Source organism: Scomber japonicus, chromosome 14 (genome assembly GCF_027409825.1).
Source record: "Scomber japonicus isolate fScoJap1 chromosome 14, fScoJap1.pri, whole genome shotgun sequence".
Classification (NCBI taxonomy): domain Eukaryota; kingdom Metazoa; phylum Chordata; class Actinopteri; order Scombriformes; family Scombridae; genus Scomber; species Scomber japonicus.
In genome coordinates this window covers 16,120,433-16,140,766 of record NC_070591.1, presented here as the reverse complement: position 1 = coordinate 16,140,766, position 20,334 = coordinate 16,120,433, and the positions used below count along the sequence as shown (strand labels likewise).

Below are 20,334 nucleotides of genomic sequence, written 5' to 3'. Positions count from 1 at the left end.
AAACATCTAGTCACGTGTACTCTGAGATGGACGCGCAGGTCAGGAAATGACGTAAACGGACCGTATATGGTTTGTTATTTGTGTTATTACATTACGTGTTGGACTAAATACATGGACATATTGAGGAAAGTATTCCGGTTTTATGGAAACGGATTTCATATTTCACAAGAATGGATACTTGGCGAGCTGTACAGAAAGTCCTGAGTCATAAGATGATCGGTGTGGATAAAGGGAAGACTTTGAAGGTATGTAGGCATTATAGCTTTTCTCACTTAGCTGAGTGGCTAGCCAAGCTAATCACTAATACTATTACGGCTGTGAGCAACCATATAAGCCGTGAGTGGTCTTGAATGAATCAGAACAATCTAAGCTTTCCAACAATGTACGGCATGAATATATATGTTTGAGGGTTGGTGTTTAAAACATCCAGAAGAACGTGTGGCTGCCTCCTAACATCCGTCCCATCCCGTGAACGGAACAGCGTGCGTTAAGAGGTTAATGATCAAATATCAAAATCCGAATAGCGCCAGAAAGTCAACCCACTCTCCACATTTCCATTGCTACCGTTTTGATACTTCATGGTACACAAACAAATAGCATCTCATATGAAAGCTAAGACCCTGGCGAGTTCAACAGTACTATTATTGCGCTAAAAACTCAGTGAACCAGCAGCCAAAGAATACAAAGGTAAACAACCACTTATTTACAGCGACTAACAGATATTCTGTCTTACCTTCGAAGTTTTGTGATGAAAAGTTGTACTTGAGAGCAAAAAACGCTGGTTTTAGTAAGTCCAACACGGCTCTGCTTGTTTACAACTCCATTTCACCCAGTGCCAGCCTACAGTAGCTGCGCCGGTGTACAGACAACCCTGGCGACCCGCAATTCCGGCCGCTAAATGGCTGGTACAATGTACACAGAACGTGTCAGAACGTCATTGTCAAAATTTAAAAAAAAATATTAATTCAGACTAAATATTTTTTTTTATGGAAAAGCAATACTTTCATTCTGTACCCCTCAAAACGCCCCGTGGCTGTATTATTATTTTTTTTAAATATAGCTTTTAATAAATATTCTACATATTCAACCTTTAATGCTACACTAAAAAACATGAGTACTTTTGCTATTTTGTGTGTAATTGTGTTAACTCTAATTTATTGAACTGGCATGTACATGAATTTTAATCAACCACATTTATCTTTACTCCTCTTTACTTTGACCTACACTGTTCTATAAAATGGCTTACTACATAGACAAAATTTTAATACATGAGTCATTAGTAAAACAAAAATTGATTGGTTTAAGACATATTAACTATTACTTCAAAAATATTAGTAGTATATATATATACTGTTATATTTTATGGAAGTATTTCCTCCCCTGTGCCTGGGCAAGCTGTTTCTTTAAGCTGTAATGCACTAGTCATTCATTGTGGCCTGGACAGGTGCAGGACAAATTCAATGAACCTCGCAGCGTCATGCAGAGGCCCTCAGAGAATAGAAAATTAAATGTTCTGGTTTGCTGGCTTTGGAAATAGTTTCTCATTCTCCTCATGGGGAAAAGAGAGACAAAAGGAAAAATACATAAAGATAAACTCTACACACATGAGTGTGATAGCAATATATTAATCTGACTTTGAATCAAGAGCAATATTGTTGGAGAGGACATATTCTTGAAATAATGAATTGGTTGTATTTTTTTCACTTTGAATAATAGAACATGGTTTGCAGAAACCAAATTATAGATACTCATGTCAGGGTCATACTTAGAGTTAATCACCCTTGATCTGGTTCAAAGGTTCAAATACTTCTTTGTTGTAGTTAGGGCCCGAGTACTTAACAGCGCAAAGGCCCTTTTGTATCTGTAGGAAAAGCTCTGTTTTTTTCCTCCAAAACAAACGCATTTATGGCAGTTTAAACATGCACGAAAACACAGATCAGACCTGGTGAGGGCGTGGCGAAATGACTCTATGGAACCCCATACGACACCTTAAAATGTGAATTTGTTCTGTCCAGATTGACATAGGAGAAGGTAATTTGGTATGCAAATGTGTCATGTCCAGATGCACAGAAACGTTGGGGGGGTAGCGAGGGCCCGATCATTGCTACTTGCAGCTTTAATTATATTTGAAATGTGAGGGAGTGAGCTAGCTGATTTGTGAAATCATGACAAAGTATTTCCTGACCTATAGCTGTCTCTTTGACTTTATTGGACACCATACATATATCTAGGATCAAAGAAAGGGACAAATGATGCTAATTTTATCCTGTCAGAATCTCCTGTGTGGAGACTAAATACTCCAGACTGAAATATCTCCCAGCCTGACCTTTGAAATGACAAGCTGTGTGAATTATTTCAAGGATCTGCAGACCTCTTGTCCACCTTCTTGTTTGTTGTACATGAAACATGACAGCTTAAGTGCATTACTTTGAGAGACTGCACTGCTCCAAAAAATGGCTTTGGTGTTTTGTTCAAACCCTTAAACAACGCTGCAGTATGTAACCATTTCCATGACAAGTGACCTCTTGCGATCAAGCAATAATAACCATCTTGTCTCAGTTGAGGATGGTGAAGATATTGCTTCCCTAATCTTAATCAAGTATTTTTGTTCTCTAATCTTAACCATGATGTTATCAATGATGGAAATAGCTTTTCATGCCACATGTTGTTTCATAAACTGATAACACAAGTGTTTTTGTCTCAAAAGGCTATTATTCCCTATAGTGCTGCTAAAGAGATTTTTGAGAATGAAACAATTTTGGTCTGGACAAATTTCTTTTTTTTGTCAAAATAATGGACTGTCTTTTGAGGGTATATTCAATTCAATAACACACACACATTCATTTAAGTTGCATTTTAGTAAACTGATTATTGTGTCATATTTTTGAGATCATTCATCACAAATGTAATGGTGCTATAAATTTTACTGTCAGGAAAGCTTAAACTTGATGATGTATCTAAAACAGACAGACACTGTTGTGGTTTGACATTGACTTTGCCATGGCAGCAAGCAAGGAGATTCAAACAACATACGGTGCTTTTCCACTACACAGTTCCAGCACGACTCGACTCACCTCGACTCGGCTTGGTTCCAGGAACGACCTTTTCCATTTCAAAGAAGTACCTACTCAACGTGGGTGGGGTCGTCATAGCACGGCTCCGCGAAACTGCCGTGATTTCGTTGTACACGTGACACAAACACATAAACAATGGAGGACATGGTGGCAATGGTGTACTTGCTGCTGTATGTGGCTTTATGTCACACACAAAGCAAGAAAATTGAACTGTATGGCTGTAACACTGTTGTCGGTATTTAAAAATGGCGGGTTGGAAAAGCACCTATAGTACTTTAATCCTAATCCTTTCACATGAGGCTGCAAACAACCCCAAAAAGTCACTTTAATTCATCATGAATCCAGAAGAAGTAGATTGTGAGCAAGAAAGTGCAAATGCAACCATGAGATTACTAAACCAGACTCTGGTGACAAAGAACAACCTTGGCTAAGTCCAATGGCCAATGGACACAGCTCTGATTCTGGTTGTGAAAGCATGGATTACATATGGCCCTAGCACTTCATAATCTCGGTGTCATCCACAAGACATCCTGGCTCCTGCATGTAGTAGTCATACTCCTGTATCACCCTTTAATGGGTCTGTGTTTTAAAGAAACCATTCTTTCCTGAGTAATTATGTTTATAATTATATTCTTTCTGTCGCAGACAGCTATTGCTACACGAAAGTAGATTACGCTTTTAGAAAATTGTTACTTGAATCCAGCTAATTGGCATGCCTTTTGATGTAAACCATCTAAGAATTTATTGATTTGGATTATATATCAATGCCAATTATTTCATTATAACCAACATACAATAAATGCATGCATATGTATCTAAACCTTAAACCGAGGAATGGTGGACATTAAGAATCAGAGTTAACAGAATAACAAATCATAGTAAAAAATAATTTGATACATTTCAATGTAGAGAAGACAGGCAAAGAATAAACACTTGCCAGTCTCATTTTTTATTAACTTTTTATGACATACTGAGTTTTGTCACATCTGAACTTGAAAAGGTCTCTTATAATGTCAAACTCACAGAATGAACACCCTCTTCTGCAGCCATAATTTAATAATTTCTTTGGCTTTCCAATACATATCATGAAACCTTAAATAAAGTTAACGGTATGGTTGACTGAACACAAAGTAACCAGTGTGGTTGATTTTCTTCTAGAGGGATAAACACCATTCTTCCAAAATATACTCCCTCTTTGCAGTTTTAATGATGGTGGTGGAGAGTCTAACACATAGGTTCAAAACTCCAGTCATGTTCAACTGGTCAGAATTGTTTTTTGACTGGGAAGGTTATACCATATAATGGATGCCATTTTCATACTCATCAAACCCTTCAGTGATACTTCCTCAGCATGGCTTTCATTCCTGCTGAGGAGTTAGACCTGTACATCCAATGAAAGACCCTTTCTTCTCACTGAACTGTAGCTGAGCTACATATCATGATTTTTTTGTTTAATCAAGGACAGAGTTATATTTCATTATAACAATATGTTCATATACCATATTATAGTGTGCAGTACGACTTAGCCTGTGAAAAAATATACATGAACATGTATCATCATGTCATCTCCAGCACATAATATGTTAGTTGGAGAATCAGACATTATAGCTTTTGAAGTTGAAACAAGACAGGCACACAGTCATTTTAAATACTGTTAATAGGTGCCAGGTCCAATCTTGTGGATTGCACAATTGATCGAAGATAAGCTTTTAGTCTGAAGAGCTTTGAAGTGCTCCACTTGAGCAGAAGGGGAAGTGCAATCTAACAGCAGGTTGCAGATCCAATCTAAAAATCATGCAAACTCATAAAGAACACTTCATGTGGAATTATGCAGTCAAAGTTGAGATAAATGTTGTTCTGTGCTGATCGAAATGCACTTCACGAGGCAAACACGTTCTATACACGTGAGAATTATTGGATCATGTTGTGTGTGAAGTTGGAAACAACGTAATTGTGCAGTGACACTATCTTCTTGTAAGATTTGTCGCTTAATGAGCAGAATATTTTGAACAGCTTGGTCTTCACTGTTTGGTCTCAGCAGGACGAAACTCCACTCAGTCGCCTTTGACTCTGCAATCACTGATTTGGTGTTTCCACGGTAGCTTAACAATCACACAACAGAGCTGTTGTCCGAGATATTTGTCTGCCTCCGCAGTCAACCAACTGTATGAATATTGTACAGTGATTTTTACAGTTATACAGTACATGCTACCATAAAGAAAGGCTAAAGATAAATCAATACTACAAACAAACCGCTATTTAGACCTCTATCTATAATACAATACTAGTGTAATACCCCCATACTTTTATTTTTTTATTGCAAATTACACACAAACAAGGCACAAGAAGTGTCACAGAAATCCAATACATTCTGCCTTGGGTTGGGCAACTGCATTATGAAATGTACAGCATATCAAATTGAAATGAAACAAAGAAAAGAGAGAAAAGGGAAAAACTGTTTATTTACTGCTAGAACTTCCAGGCCACTAGGGGTCATCGTTCTTTCATTTATCGCTGGTATTGCAGCCTCAGCCAATAGTAAGCAACAGGAAATGATGTAACAGGAAGTTGCTTTGTTTACCTACACCACAATAAGAGCTTTGATAGTGTCATTGCAATGACAGTGTTATTTTGAAAACAGGAAGCGAACACACCCTCGCTGTAGCTAACTTGAAACCATAGACTGTATAAAAGAAGCTTGAAACCACCATGGTGGTGATCTGTGACGTTGGGTTTGGGTTTTTTTTCAGAAGTTACGTTGCATCTTGGGTAATTTGAGTGTGAGTACGCAGCTCTTGATGCATACTCCGCATTTCTGGAGAATCTAGTAAATCATCCGGGAACTTTTCGCATACTCTAAATCGCATACTACACAGTTGAAACACACTACATAGGCTACTTCAAATGACGTCAGCGTTAGTACGAGTAGTAGGAAAGTATGCGGTTTCGAACAGACCCCATGTGTTTTGTCTGTTTGTGTGTCTTTGGTTCTGCATCGTTTCTTTGTTTGCAACATTTTTCTGTTACAGCATTTTGTTGTGTTTGTGTGTCTTTCTGCATTGTTTATGTATTTGCAGCATTTGGCCGTTGCTGTGCATTTGCCCTTGTCGGCCACCGTAGTTTAGTCTACAATATGTCAGAAAATGGACACAGCTTCTTCCAAAGCCCAAAATGCAACCTAAAATGTCTTGTTTTTTGTCCCAACCAGCAGTCCACAATACAAAGATATTATGTTTGCTATTATAGAGGACTAAAGGAACAAGAAAACATTCACATTTGAGAAGCTTGAACCAGGGAGATTTGTTTCTTAGTTTAATTTAGAAAATCCTTCAAATCTGTTCGTAAAGACTTGCACATACATACATGCACCTTTATTTATAGGGTACATCTCAAGCTTTTATAAAATAAATACTGTCAAATTGTAACAGAAATCAATAGTCATTTACCTGGTGCTGGTGATTATTGCTCTCACTGTCTCTTTCATCTATGTTGACAGGATTGATTGTTTGTACAGTGAAGGGTGCTTGTTGCCTCCTTCAGGATCAGTGTTTTATAATGTAGTTTAAATAGGTGCTGTGTCTTGGTGCTGTGCTGTAAACAGTTACCTCCATTGCTTGTTCTGCAGTCAGTCAGAGTCCTCACCCATTTACACAAAAACAAAACAAACATTCCTGTATTTGATTTAGTATATTATCATGTCACTTGTTGCTTTAGTTTAACTTTAACGAAATGTGCTATATAAATATAATTGCCTTGCTCTGCTTTTTACAGAGTACACATATATGTCAAACAGGAACGATCAGAACTGTTTTATAACATTTTCACTTACTGAGAACAAGACTGATGTTAACATGTGATTTGTTACAATTTAACAAGCGTTCAGGTGTAATGGTAGCTTTCTTGAATGGTTGTAAGTTGCTTTCTTCCAATTTTTATCATAGACACATGCATGGCATCTCTTCTTGTTTTTCTGTAAGGGAGACATGCATAAATCATGCTCTGAGGCTATAGCTGTGCAATGTACCACACAGTGTAGACACACTACACTAATGCATAATATGCATTAAGCTATTTGATTAGTCTAACCCACTTTTCACCATGTTTTTACAAGTATGGTAAATTGTATATTAAACAATGGCAGCAAGATAGCACTTTGTTACACTATGACACACAGCAACACTCTTAGGTTGAGTTATAGTGCCCCCCTGTGTCAAAATGGTAAAACACACACATACTAACAGTACATTTAGAAACACATGCAGACATGCACAATGATATATGTATATATATAAACATAGCACAAAAAGTAAGGGAATTTGTATTTGGTAGATTATTTCTTTGTTTTAACAATGCTTCTTGGCAATACATCTTTTACTGTTGGAAAGCCTGTTTATTTCCTTTTTAAATGGTGCCACATTTGTAAGGAACATGCATTTATGTGATGAGCAGCAGAGCTGAGTATGTGGGTTGTGCCCCTGAACATTTTGCCAAATCTTCTCTGCCAATGCCGAACAGCTATTTCTGCTATTGCCTCTTGTTTGTGTTGTTTGGTGGATTGGATGACTGAAGTCTGAAGAAACAAGACATATTGGCACTTTAACAATTTATTCATTTAACAAACAGGAGCCTCAGTAGTGTGTCGAAGAACCATATACAGCCACAACAGCCTGGCACCTCCTCCTCATGCTGGTCACCTGCCTGGTCACACACTGCTGTGTCCAATTCTTCATCCAGCATTTGTCACAAGACAGCCAAGGATGGAGCCTCAGGGAATAGTATCCCTGAACCCAACCCATTTTTAAGGTGAACCAACAAAATTGTTTAATCAGCTTTATCAAAGGCAGAGCAAAGATCAAGTAGAAATAAAAGTGAACAACACCAGCATCAGCTGTTGGCATAGCTGGTTTCTATAATTAGGGCAGTTTCATTGCTGTAAAATGTCTTACTTTTGAAGTTGCTAGATCTCAGTAAAACACATGGTGAGTATAATGTTATAAATACAAAAGGACTGATATGTAGGCAAAATGAAAATAATAACCGCCAAGTTGTGATAAACTAAAAATATCCTTTCACTGTTATCGCTTTAAATTGTTACATAACGGACGTTTTTAATGCAGTCATGGTGTAGCTTGAGCCAGTCATTTTTGCCACTGATAAATGTCACTTACAGATGCAGCAGGCCTCTGAACCACAAAGTGACATTGAGCTGTGAACGCATATTGTGATTCAGTCTATTGCACTCAGGAAGTGAGTGTGCCCGCATGATAGTTCAATCTAAAACATTTGAAAGATAAATGAACAAAGAGGAAATAAAAAAAAACACAATTGGCAGAGTATCAAGCATGAAACCAAAAGCAGAGAGTCTCTCTTTAGTAGTAACCACCCTTTAATGTCTCAGTGTGTTATGCATAGAAAATGTTTTGAGTTTGTGACTTTTGCAAGTTAAAAGATATGAGTTATTCTTAGCTGACACACTGTTTAATGTCATTATATCTCTATCAAATGTGGGACTATACTCAGTAAGTTTGAATGGCTAGCAAATATTCCTCTACTCATTAGTTGCTTCTGTTATTTTCCACTTTTTGACACTGCCTGTATTGCTTTGATCCACTCCTTCCTTTCTTCAGTTGTAGCTGCTTGGAGGAAGTAGTGAGTCTCATCTGAAGTGATGATCTCAAAGAGGTTGCCGTCAACGTCGTATTTCTTGGCTGAAACCAGGAACAGAAGGAGAAGGGAGTTAAAAGAGATGAACTGATGAGAAACTACTGACAGTAAACACCAATTACATTTCACACAGTGTCACACTGCAAAAGCAACAGGGCATTTATATCTTGTGGCAACAGTCTCACCCACCGTCAGGCACATACTCCACAGCTGTAACCACAGACCCTCGGAGATGGATTGAACCCAGAGGTTCTTCACCCTGAGACAAGGGAGGAAAGGAGCAAAAAGCAACAGTAAGACAACTTGTGAGTAGAATAAAATGTGTTGAAATTATTCTTCTGTTTCAATTGGTTGTTTAAATTCATTTCAGCCTTTAAATATTTACCTTTGTAGGATCATAATAATGCATATAAGCAGGGTCGTCTCTCAGTATGAACTTTCGCACTTTCCAGTTTTTCCTCCTATGACCCTGTAATAATATAACATAGCATTATCCAATATGCTGAATATCTCTAATCTGGAAACACGCCATCATGCCAAGAAATGTGAACAGGACTTCCTCTTTCAGTGAATTTGACAAGTTACTTAAAATAACAAAAAAAGCTGTCACTTTTCTACTGCAAGATAGCTGAAGGGTATTTCCATGCACATTTGTGATTGTAAAAGCATTTTTCAGTAGTTTGCTTGCAAAGGAATACAGAAGCTGACTTCTGAATGGAAGATGAATTTTTAGATAGTTTTCATTAGTGAGTGTGTATATGTAGTCATGTCAAGTGGCCACATCCGAGGCTGAAAATTAAAATACCCAACTTCAAATTGTTAACATACACAGCCATGTATCCGTTTTGGGTTAAATGTAAAGTTTTTTTCAAACACTAGGGGGTAAATTTAGGCCACTGATCACAAGTATTGGTGATATGGGGAGAAACAGCTTCTGATTATCTATTTATTGGGCTGTATTTGTTTTAGTTTTAATTGAGAAGCTCAATGAAACGTGATGCATAACATGGATATTAGTAAGAAAATAAACGCAATCGTTTTTGTTAAGTATACATCTAAACAAATACTCCCATTAGCAGCCAGCAGCAGCTAAAGTATAGGGCTTACTCAATACACACAGTATAAAAAATAAAACATCAAAATCAGTCTTTTGAAGCCAAATTAAAGGACGTTATATCGAACTTTGCTGTTTCCATCAAACTTTCGATGGAAACACAGCTATTGTGACACTTTTGTTTGCTTTTTAACTCACCTGTTTAAGTAAACATCCTTGTTTTATGATGTTCCCTCTGAATTCTTCCTTTACAAGTACATCATCATCACTGGAATATCCTTCACAGAAGAATCCACTGTCTGCCTGTCAAAAAGTAAAGCAATGCACACATGTTATGTATATAGATAGATAGATAGATAGAGCTACATATACATATTTTTTCATTATCATTCATTCACAGTTCTATTAATAATGTCTAATACGTATTTGCTGATATTTGTCTTGCTGAAAGTGAATAAAGTGAATATGATATCAAAAACTTACTGAGAAAGACATGATTTACACTTGAAATAAAGATCTTTTTTTTTTAATACTCAGTTTACTTACAAAGTAGTAGAGAGCATCTGTCTGATCTAAGAAGGCAGATTGTTCTCCACCCTCAGCTCCCTCTTTTGACAGGTCACCCGCAGGCTGGAGAAAACCCTCATTCATAAGCCCTGTTGCTAACATGAGGGCCTCAGGCCTATTTCTCGCTTTCTCCTTTGAGATCAGCCATTCTACCACAGTTGCACCTGCACAAAAAAGAGGAAGGATTTAAAAATGTAAAAAGAATGTTAAAAAAAACACCTTCAACACCTGTAACATAAAAATCTCTGACAGCAATACCAGTGAAGCAGTGGTTGAAGACTCTATTCTCTTGCTCCAGTTTTAACTCTCTGACTCCATCATCCTGGTCTTTCATCAGAGTGTACAGCTCACTGAGAAAACACAGTGTAAATGCTGTCAACATGTCTGGCCCATACTATCAATAGCACAAGCAATGTTAAGAATGAAATTTCCACAACTGAGGAGACTATCCAAACATACGTTAGGTTGATTGTGTCAGGCAGGCGAATGGATCGTCTTGTTGACTTCCTGGCAAACTTTCTTCCCCCTTTGAGGCAGGTAATGGCCCTCTTAATGTCCTTGACCCAAAACTCTCTCTCCTCCACATGTGAGGCTTGGAAGAAATGATCCTGTTTCTTCTCTGTTGTAATCTTGAAAACCATCTAAATCGTGAAATATGAGTTAGTCAAACTGTTATATCTTCTCTTTTCATTAGAATTTTTGCCCTACCTACCTAATTGGGTGTCTAAAATTATTTTAATTATTATTTTATTATTCAATTTCATTTTTAAATTCAGCAACAGGAGGCCTGTTACAAATCCTATATATTTCTCCATAACTATTGTTTTCACAGCTCTTTTCCTTCAATATTTGTTCTGCTTTTTTAACAGCTATACTTGACATTTTCTTACCATCCTCTTGCCAAAATCCTGGCAAGGACTGATGAGTGTTGCTCCCTTTAAAGGGATCATTCCTTTCGGAGAACGGTCGGTCTTCTTTTTATAGAAATCAAGTCCATCTTCTGACAGCACCGCCCATACAGCTTTCCAGGAGTTTAGTACTGTACCCTGAGGATCAGTAAGACAGGTGACAGCAGGCAACCTTGAGCAAAGGTGTAACATTACTGGTCGAGAACTTAGTTGAGACAAAGCAGTGAATATTGACAGTATTTTATAATTTCACATCACTAAAGGTACTCTTTCCTGTTAGATTGAGTCCAAAACTGACCACTGCGAGAGCACCAGGGATAGCACTGTATATCATACTTTCAATACTGACATTAAAATTTGAGGGTGAGTACATGACTTTGAAGGTCAATGGTCACTCAAAAGTACAAAAGTTCACTTTTACAAGACTTTACTTTTTGTTTTTAATATGCATCATGAGAACAAAGTAAAATGCCCCTCTGTAAATGTTAAATTTGCATTTCCCACACTGCATTTGGCAACACGAGGAGAGAGAAACATACAGGCTTAAATTAGCGACAGTATGCCGCAGCTAAATGTAAATGCAGAAATGAATCTAAGACATGGTTCTGCAGTACAAAATTCTATTAATACATATAGGAAAGAGGAATCACTGACTGCAGCAAGTCCCACTCTTGACCAATTTGGGTGTTTTAAGTAAGCTTACGTGGCCTGTTGTATTTGCAGTGTCATCTGCCCCCCCCCACTCCCCCACCAGGCCAGGAAACAGGGGAAGCCAACCAACGGCTTTAAGCAAGTTTGAGAAACACTTGGAGTTACATAACTAATGTCAGAGACAAACCCAAAGTTTCCCTACAATGTTTCTACTGTGAAACATATGCCTTGAAGCATCACAACAGAGCTGTGTGAATAATGATGACGGCACTCTCTGAATTCAACCATGCAAGAGATAAATAAAATAACCGAAACATGTAACAATATGGTGCTGAAATATCAGCCTTTGCCTTCTGAACAGCTGTATTCCCCGGTTTTGTCATTCATGTCTTGAACCACGCGTAGCACAGATAAGGAGCATAAGAATGTGGTTTCACTCTTCAAACAGTTTCATAAAGTCTCAGTAATGTTTAGATCTGTTGTAACATTGTGTGTAGTTTCAATACAAAAACTGAGTGTGTGTATGCACAGACTGCATGCATTATTTGTCTATTTATAGAATCCCACACATATCAGCATTTATCTTATTGTCAACAAATACCATGAAAAGATCAAAACCTACAACGCAATAGCCCATCTCTCATTCCGACTCCCTTAGCATGTCTCTACTCAGCCCATTAGCCCACAGTGAAGACATGAAACTTAAAAAAAAAGATCACAAATATATAGGTTCACTTTTTAAAATGACTTAGTAATTTCCTAAAACATGTGGGAACTATAGTTCAGCAAACAACAACAGGAGTAAATAGTGTTATTGTTGGGGAATACTTTCAGTTGTGAATAATACTCTCATGGAGCTCCAGTGAGTATTACAGTAGCAGGACAGTAAATGCAGGATTGACTCAGAAGAAATTGGAGTGCCCAAATTCTTTTTTGCTTAGGGTATACTGTTTGATTACATTTCTATTGAAAGGGTAAAGCTGCACCATTATCTGACTGATTTGTCAGTGATGAAGGAAAGTCTTCCAACTATCTCAAGGTGCAATCTTCAAGCACAGTTTTGGACATTTATCCAATAGAGGTGTGACGAGATCTCGCGAGACGAAAACGCGACGATATTTCTCGTAGAAGTGAAAAAAAAAAAAAAAAGACGATCGGTTTTCTATCGCTCATTGGCACGTCATGTCTTCTTTTTATAATGTCAGTGTGGATCATTGACTATGTTACAGCTTCTACCTGCTGAGAAGATCTCAGTCAGAAGTATGAGATGAGGAGGGGAGCAGCAGTAGGTTGACCTCAGGTCTCTACACTGAGAGACTGAGGTAGGAGGAGCGGAGGAATCTAGCGCAGCCATGGTAGCCTAATGCCAAAAGTAAAATGAGTCACACTACCAAATTATAACACAGTTTATATGTTATTCTACTTGTGTATTTATGTGATACAGGATTTGTGCAATTTACTTTTATTTCTGTGTTTTTTTATTAGCTATATGTTATAATTTGTGATAATTGGATTCTTTATTTAATTTATATTTATATATTAGAATTGTTTCTACTCTTTATAATTTACTTTTTAGTATTTGTGATTGTATCTAACTTTTGTATTTATGGTTGTTATTTCCATAAATACCAAAAGTATCCATCTATAAAATATCTATATGGGGAAACCTTTTACGGTGCTGCATACCACATATGATAATTATATATTTAGAAAGTAAAACTAAAGTGATTCATTACAAGATGATTAGTTAAAACATTTCAATTCAATTTCCTTTTTGTGAATTTCAAATAAAAGAACAGTCATGTATTTCCTCATTGAAGTTTTCTATATAGTTAAAATCTCGTCTCGTGAGCTGAGTGTATCGTCACACCCCTAGTATCCATAGTATCATGATATCAATGTAATCATAACTAAAAACAGTAATAAATTAAAATGTTATTAATGTTCATATTGAAAGATGATATCAAAATTAAAAGAACATGGTGAATAGAGTGATGAATGATAAACACTTTATAAACTAAACTAAACTAAACTGGGAGTATAATGGAACTGAGACAAAAGAGCAATTATTTAAAATAAAGTGTGTAAATGTACCTTTTTAGTCTTTATGGCACTTGTCTTTTTTTTCCATTTACACTTAGCCATGTCACGCTTGCCTCACTTCGCTTGGCTCAACAAATGTGTGTGCGTGTGGCTGAAAGTACTGAATGTGTGAACTGAATGTGTGAACTTTCTTTTTCTTTCTTTTCTTTCTTTTCTTTTTACATTTTTAAGCATAAGTTTATGTTGTAGGAAAATAACATCATTTTTGTACATGCATATTTTTATATGTCTAGCCCCTGATGTTCATGAAAGCAGAGTTGGAATGTATTTGTGGAGATCACAGTACATTCACAACACACTGTAAAGACAAAACAAATTCAGGACAGAAGCAGGAACTTGAGTTTTTTTGTTCCGACTGTAGAACAGAAGTGTGTAGTTGTGTATAATGCACCAGTACAATGTGACATGTGAATCTGTTCCTCTATGCATTGTTTTGACTTACAGTATTCCTTGTACTGTTTGCCCAGTTTAGATCTTTCTTTTTTTACTTTTCACAAATTAACTGATACATCTGGACTAAACCTTAACCCACAGTGACAGTGTTAATCAACTGTTTCTTGCAATTTGTCTCTAATTATTGTTGCAGCACCAAATTTGCCTGTTATATTATGTTGACAATGTTAGACTTGTCAAGAACATGTTCAAACTCTATAAGTAAATGTGAGGAAGTGGATTATATTCTCTTGTTATTCTTACCTTTTTCACCAGGTATCCCTCTCTGATCTCTTGAGGCTCCATTACCCTGTTCTCTGCTGCTGCTGCTGCTGTTCGCTGCAACTTTTGTTGATTTTTGACTGTCGAAAACGTTTGCCACCCAGTCCCACCTACTTTCTCTCTCTCTCTTTCTCGCTATTTCAAGTTTGAAAACCACATACAGGCAGGAACACAAGCAGGAAGTTGTGTTGGGTGTATGACATAGATGACTGGTCAACCAACTTCCTGTTCTCTGGTATTATTAGTCGTAGTTACTGCTCAGCTGAGGTGTAGTGTCAGTTATACAGGTTGACAGTTCAGAAAATACTGTTGCAAGTGTCAGAAGGTTCACAGTTACAGTTAAACATGTCAACTTTTGCAACTTTTTATTCTAATGAAATTCTTTCCTCTCATGCCTATTGATTTCCTTTACAGCATTTTCTCTCCATTGCCTTTTGGCTTGAATGGATTTTATACCTAACATATGGCACTTTCAGTCTTATGTATTTGAAAGGTGCGAATAAAGTTGCTTATACCCACCCCATGTGATCTGGGTGTGTTTTGTCTCTCCCTTTCGTTCTGTGATACTCATGTGTGTTTGCTTAGATTTTCATTTCCAGTGGTTTCAGTTTTCTTATGATTTCTGATGGTTTGACACTTTTTGTTGTACCCTTATTGACCTTAAGTGTTTTGAAAGAGTTGGGTGTTTTCATTTGTATTGCTGTCTTGCATTCACAGTGACTCAGTGTATGCATCACAGCTTTATATTTAGCAATAGCCTGACTAACTATGTTTACTCAAAGTTAGTCATGCTATTGCTGGGTGGATTCATAACAGAGAATGACTTGAGGCAAACTTCCCGGGAAAAAATGATTCTTCTTTTCTAAATGTGGTAAAAGAAATTTTAAAAAACAGGAAAAATTAATTCATTGAAACTACAATATTTATTTAATTAGTATCACCTGTGTTTCCAATCTTATTATCACACATGCAGCACTTTAAAAAATTACTCATTCTTCTGTTTTGTGCCACTGTGTACCACTCTAGTTTTCTAGAAAAAACTACAGAGTGGTCTTAAACCTTAGGAAAAATACATTAGAAATAGTCCATCATGGTCAACATAAAGGTTGCAAGACCATCTACAAAGAGCTTGATGTTCCTTGGAGCACTATTGCCAATATTAGTAAGAAGTTTAAGGCCAATGGAACTGTAGCCAACATCTCTGGACATGGTTGTAAAAAGAAAATTGACCCGAGATTAAACAAAGGGATAGCTCAAATCATCGAGAGCCAAGGGCAACTGCATATTCAAGCTGATTTTCAAGTTCAAGGTACAATAGTTTTAGCTCTCATCGCTATCTGGATGAAAATGGGCTCCATGGTCATCCACAGGTCATGGGTCTTCCAGCAGGATAATGACCCCAAACATACATCGAAAAGCACTCAAATACACATGCTGGATTATCACTTAACTTAAGTTACAGCAGGACTTCCTCATGTCTTGTCGGAGTATCTTTAACAGTATGCAGTTTCACAAGCTGTAGTCATTGCGAAACATGACAGGAAGTCTGTGCTGTCAGCTTTTATCAGCTGTGTGACCCAGCATATAACATGAAACCACTTATTCAGAGTGCCTCAATTACTATTACTAAACTGAGAATGAGGAAACATAATATCTGTACACTGTACAAAGTTTAAGAAACAGAGTCAATAATAGTTGGACATTGTGCTCCCTATCAATTAAAGTTTAGATCTTAAAAGCTTCTCCTATTCTTACGTGTCTCACACCCATGGTAAATATAGTTATGTTTTGAGAGAGACATGGTTTGTGGCAACATTTCTAGGTATAATATGTGCTTGAGATATGTGAGATTTTTCTTTGTGGTCTAAACATATCTTGGCTCCTCATTCCAGGACAGAAATTGCAGAAGTACAAAAGGTATCATAAGTAATCAGATTACATTCACAATTTGACAAACTTCTATCCATCTTTCCAGTCGTCTTTCAGCCTGCTGATTGCAAATATGTTTTCAGTGATTACAGACAAAATCTTGTTTTGATTCTGTTTCTATTCAGCTTACCAGTGACATAAAATCACTGGTATATGCTGGATTTAATGCAAATAATAGTCTACATCAATGAAACATATAACATATTAGATTTGGATCTGTGTTTCTAGCTGTACCTGTGTGGGACTAGTTAAGTTTCACAGAACCGAGGTCAGAATGAAAATAAGTGGAACATTGCATTTCTTGTAGAAAATGTGTGTGAATGCTGACAGCTCAATACATTTGCAAAGCCCTGCAAAAATGCAGAAATCTAAAATTAATTTGCTTGAAAAAGCTGAAAGCGCAAATGCATTCCACTGAAAAACCTGGAAGCTAAAAATTGTAAAAACTGGCAGAATTTGAAGCTGAACTGCATTGACTAAAGAAGCTTAGAGTTGAAATACATTCGTAGAAAAGCTTGAGGCTAAAATATAATGAAATACATTTCCTTAAAGAAGAAATGCTTTGGGTTAACGTCACACAGATGAACTGATTTGCTAAAAACGCTTGCCTAAAAAGCTGAGAGTTGCAAAAGATTGCAGAAAATGCAGAAATGTGAATTAACACTTGTTTTGAAATTCAAGTAGTTTCCTGTTAACATACACTGATAGTTGGGGCTTTTATTTTTGAAAGGTCTTGCTTATCCTTAGTTTCCTGTTATGATACTTTACCCTATTGGACTGTTTTGAAGTGATAAAGAGGAGTGTAGTGATCAAGAGCAGGGTAGAGATGAAGAGGAGTGGAGTGATGCATTTACTTACAATGTAATAAACCTGTTGAAAAAAGCTTAATATTTGAAGTATAAAAGTTACAAAGAAGAAAAGTCACAGCATACATGTCCTTAAAGAGCTGAACATTTTGATGTTTGAATTGTGTCTGTAGCTGAGAGTATAACACAGCTTAGAAGACTGCATACCAAATCAGCATTCACACTAATGAACAGTGTGAAAAACTAATTACATAATAAAGTGTAGAACAAACATCCTTTAACAGTTATTTTATGTGATGCTGTTAATGATCCTCTAGAGGGCCTCGTGAACACATTTAAAACAAGATAAATGAATGACTTTTTTGAGGTCCGCTGTATAGTTGAACTGAAAGGAGGATGAGAAAAAAACATCATATGATTAAAAAATAGATGAATTCCTTATAAGAATTAAGTCTAACCTAACCCTAACTATCTCTGTTGTTTAAAACAGAGGAGGGGTTTTGAGATCAGTCGTTGATTGAGTGTACATAATAGAGGCATCAGGAGAACAAAAACAAGCTGATATATCGGATTAGTTCAATAATCCTCTCCATGATAAACCAGCTGCCTCGTTTTAATCAAACGCTTTTCATGATTCGACCATGCTGTGAAAAGTCACCTTCTGATGCTGATGATCTCATTTCTATAAACATGGATCACAGGGACGTTCTCAATGACCGTGGCATTTATCAAAAAAGGACAGAGGCCATACTGTTGTTCTGTCTGCTTTGAATCATACTTTAAACATGAAGAGGGCTGGTGTTTATGAGCTTATTGATGAGTCTTTTGGGGGGGGGTGTGGGGGTGTGGGGGTGTGTGTGTGTGTGGGGGGGGTTCATTAACTGTCACCGGAAGAGTCATCTCTCAGTGGTGGTGATTGAAAATGAGCTCAAGGTATGGAATGTTAATTTCACTAAGAACACAGCGATGGAGGCATAAGGGCACTATAGAACATTTTGTGTGTCTTGTTCAATCATGAGCAGTCGTCAAGGACAGCTTCAGAAAAAAACAAAAAACAACACACTTATACCATGTCTACTTTGCATGAGACACATGAAGATGCAATGATAAAAGCTTACCGATTCACAATCAAAACATTCTTTTGGTTTATTTTCCAAAGCTTGTGTCTCTCTGTCTCTTAATGCCTGTGTCTTATTATCTACATATAAATCAGTATTATGGTGATGTACTGTGTATCCTGGGAAAAGAGAGAAGAAACAGATTTGTTAGCACGCTCGAAGAGGAGACGAGTAAGGTACTGTAAGCATGATGAAACCTAAGAAAGAGGACAACTCCAAAAAAAAAGAAAAAGGAAAAAACACCCGCTCCCTTCCAATCTCAAAACCCTTTTGACACCTGAAACAAGAAATACTTATGTACGTAATATAGCAGGACCATTATTATCAGGTCCTGTCTGTTTGTATATAATACATAAAAATAGAAAAATCTCTCCCCAGTGTCCTGGTGAGTCATTCAGGTTTAGAAAATGTAGAGGTGGTGCCCTGTGGTGAAAAATTACCCAGACCCATTGTTGCATGTCACCCCCACATTTCTCCCACTGGCTCCTGTGAGAATGTAAAACCTTGAAGCAAAAGGTGAAATTTGTCTTCAGAGTCTGGTGAAAAACACAAAGTCAGAGATCATTTTGTATTAACATAAAATAGTCACATACTGATATTATTACTGACAATTTTAGCTCCTGTGTATTCAATGTATAGATATTCAATTTGCTTGAATGACTTTTTCTTGGTCCTTGTAATTCTTAATTATGATACTACTAATAAGTGAATTTATTAAAGTTCATCACCCTTATGTAAAGCTGAAAAAAATCAATATTTTTTATATTAGCAATGCACCACATCAGCATCTTTCATCTCCTTGTTTCAGAAGTGAATACTTGGTGGAGCATTTAGCTGCTAGGTAAGTCAGATATTTCCCTCAGTAGGAGAAAAAAAACAAAGCTAAAAGGAGAGCATGCATTGAATGTAAATTAGCGAGGTGGCCTGAAACACAACTCCAAAATGAAGCTTACTGTATTACTCTGTATCTGCTTCATGTGTAAATAATAACTATAAATAACATTTGGCAAATGTTAAGTAACATGTTTGCCACTGAAGTGTGATAAGTCAGTTGTTTGCAGTTTGTTTCTACTGCCTCCAATTGGCAAAATAATCAATGAATATATGTTTGACTATATTATTGAGGTAATTATTTCTCATTTACATTCCCATTTTAGGCTATTTTGCACTTTGAGTGTACAGTTCAGAGGCATATATATATTTATTTGCCAGCTGTAGCAACTTAGCATATAGATGTAGATATAGATAGATATTTTACAGACAAACCATATAACCAGATCAGATCAATCTTCTATTTGAATGAAGACACATAACCATTCACTACAAAATTGAACCAAATGCGGATGTTTTAATTTGATTGAGGCATTAACAACATGGTATTAATTTAAGACACATAATCAATAGCTACAAAAATGAATCATGTATACAAAATTATTCTGTTTTCACAGTCAAGATATTGAATCATTAAAGGGCCTTAAGTCATTTTTGCCATGTATTTTTGTGAGAGCCCCAGAGATAATAGTGACTCAGGGAGGCAAGATAGGAAGCCAGGTCACTATGACCTAGCTCTGAGTACACAGGGAAAACCTCATCAGGGCTAAAAATAATGTTGAACAGAGTTAGATGATGCAGGTATGAGCTGATACTACTGCTCATACAGTAATACTGCTTTATGAAGATGGTGGCTGGTAAGGCATGCAACGCACCACTGGTTTTGAAGAAACAGCGGAATAACCTAGTCGAAAA

At 36.8% G+C, this 20,334-nt stretch overlaps 1 protein-coding gene across 1 annotated transcript; it reads right to left on the bottom strand.

Moving 5' to 3' along the window:
• Positions 1-7,612: 7,612 nt before the first annotated feature.
• Positions 7,613-14,915, bottom strand: plek (pleckstrin). The gene is made up of 9 exons (XM_053333393.1): positions 14,718-14,915; positions 11,250-11,405; positions 10,819-11,000; positions 10,618-10,709; positions 10,339-10,523; positions 9,991-10,095; positions 9,124-9,207; positions 8,928-8,997; positions 7,613-8,782 (listed from the first exon to the last, which is right to left on the bottom strand). The coding sequence occupies exons 1-9, from the start codon at positions 14,757-14,759 to the stop codon at positions 8,643-8,645; spliced, it is 1,056 nt and encodes a 351-aa protein (XP_053189368.1). The 5' UTR covers positions 14,760-14,915; the 3' UTR covers positions 7,613-8,642.
• Positions 14,916-20,334: the final 5,419 nt, after the last annotated feature.

Bases quoted from the DNA above. Each gene is read 5' to 3' on its own strand.
- plek (XM_053333393.1), bottom strand. From the start codon at position 14,759: ATGGAGCCTCAAGAGATCAGAGAGGGATACCTGGTGAAAAAG. The intron at 10,524-10,617 runs GTATTGCTGTCA...TTTTTTGTGCAG, and splicing joins CTTCAACCACTGCTTCACTG to GTGCAACTGTGGTAGAATGG. The intron at 8,998-9,123 runs GTAAATATTTAA...CCCTTGTCTCAG, and splicing joins ATTATTATGATCCTACAAAG to GGTGAAGAACCTCTGGGTTC.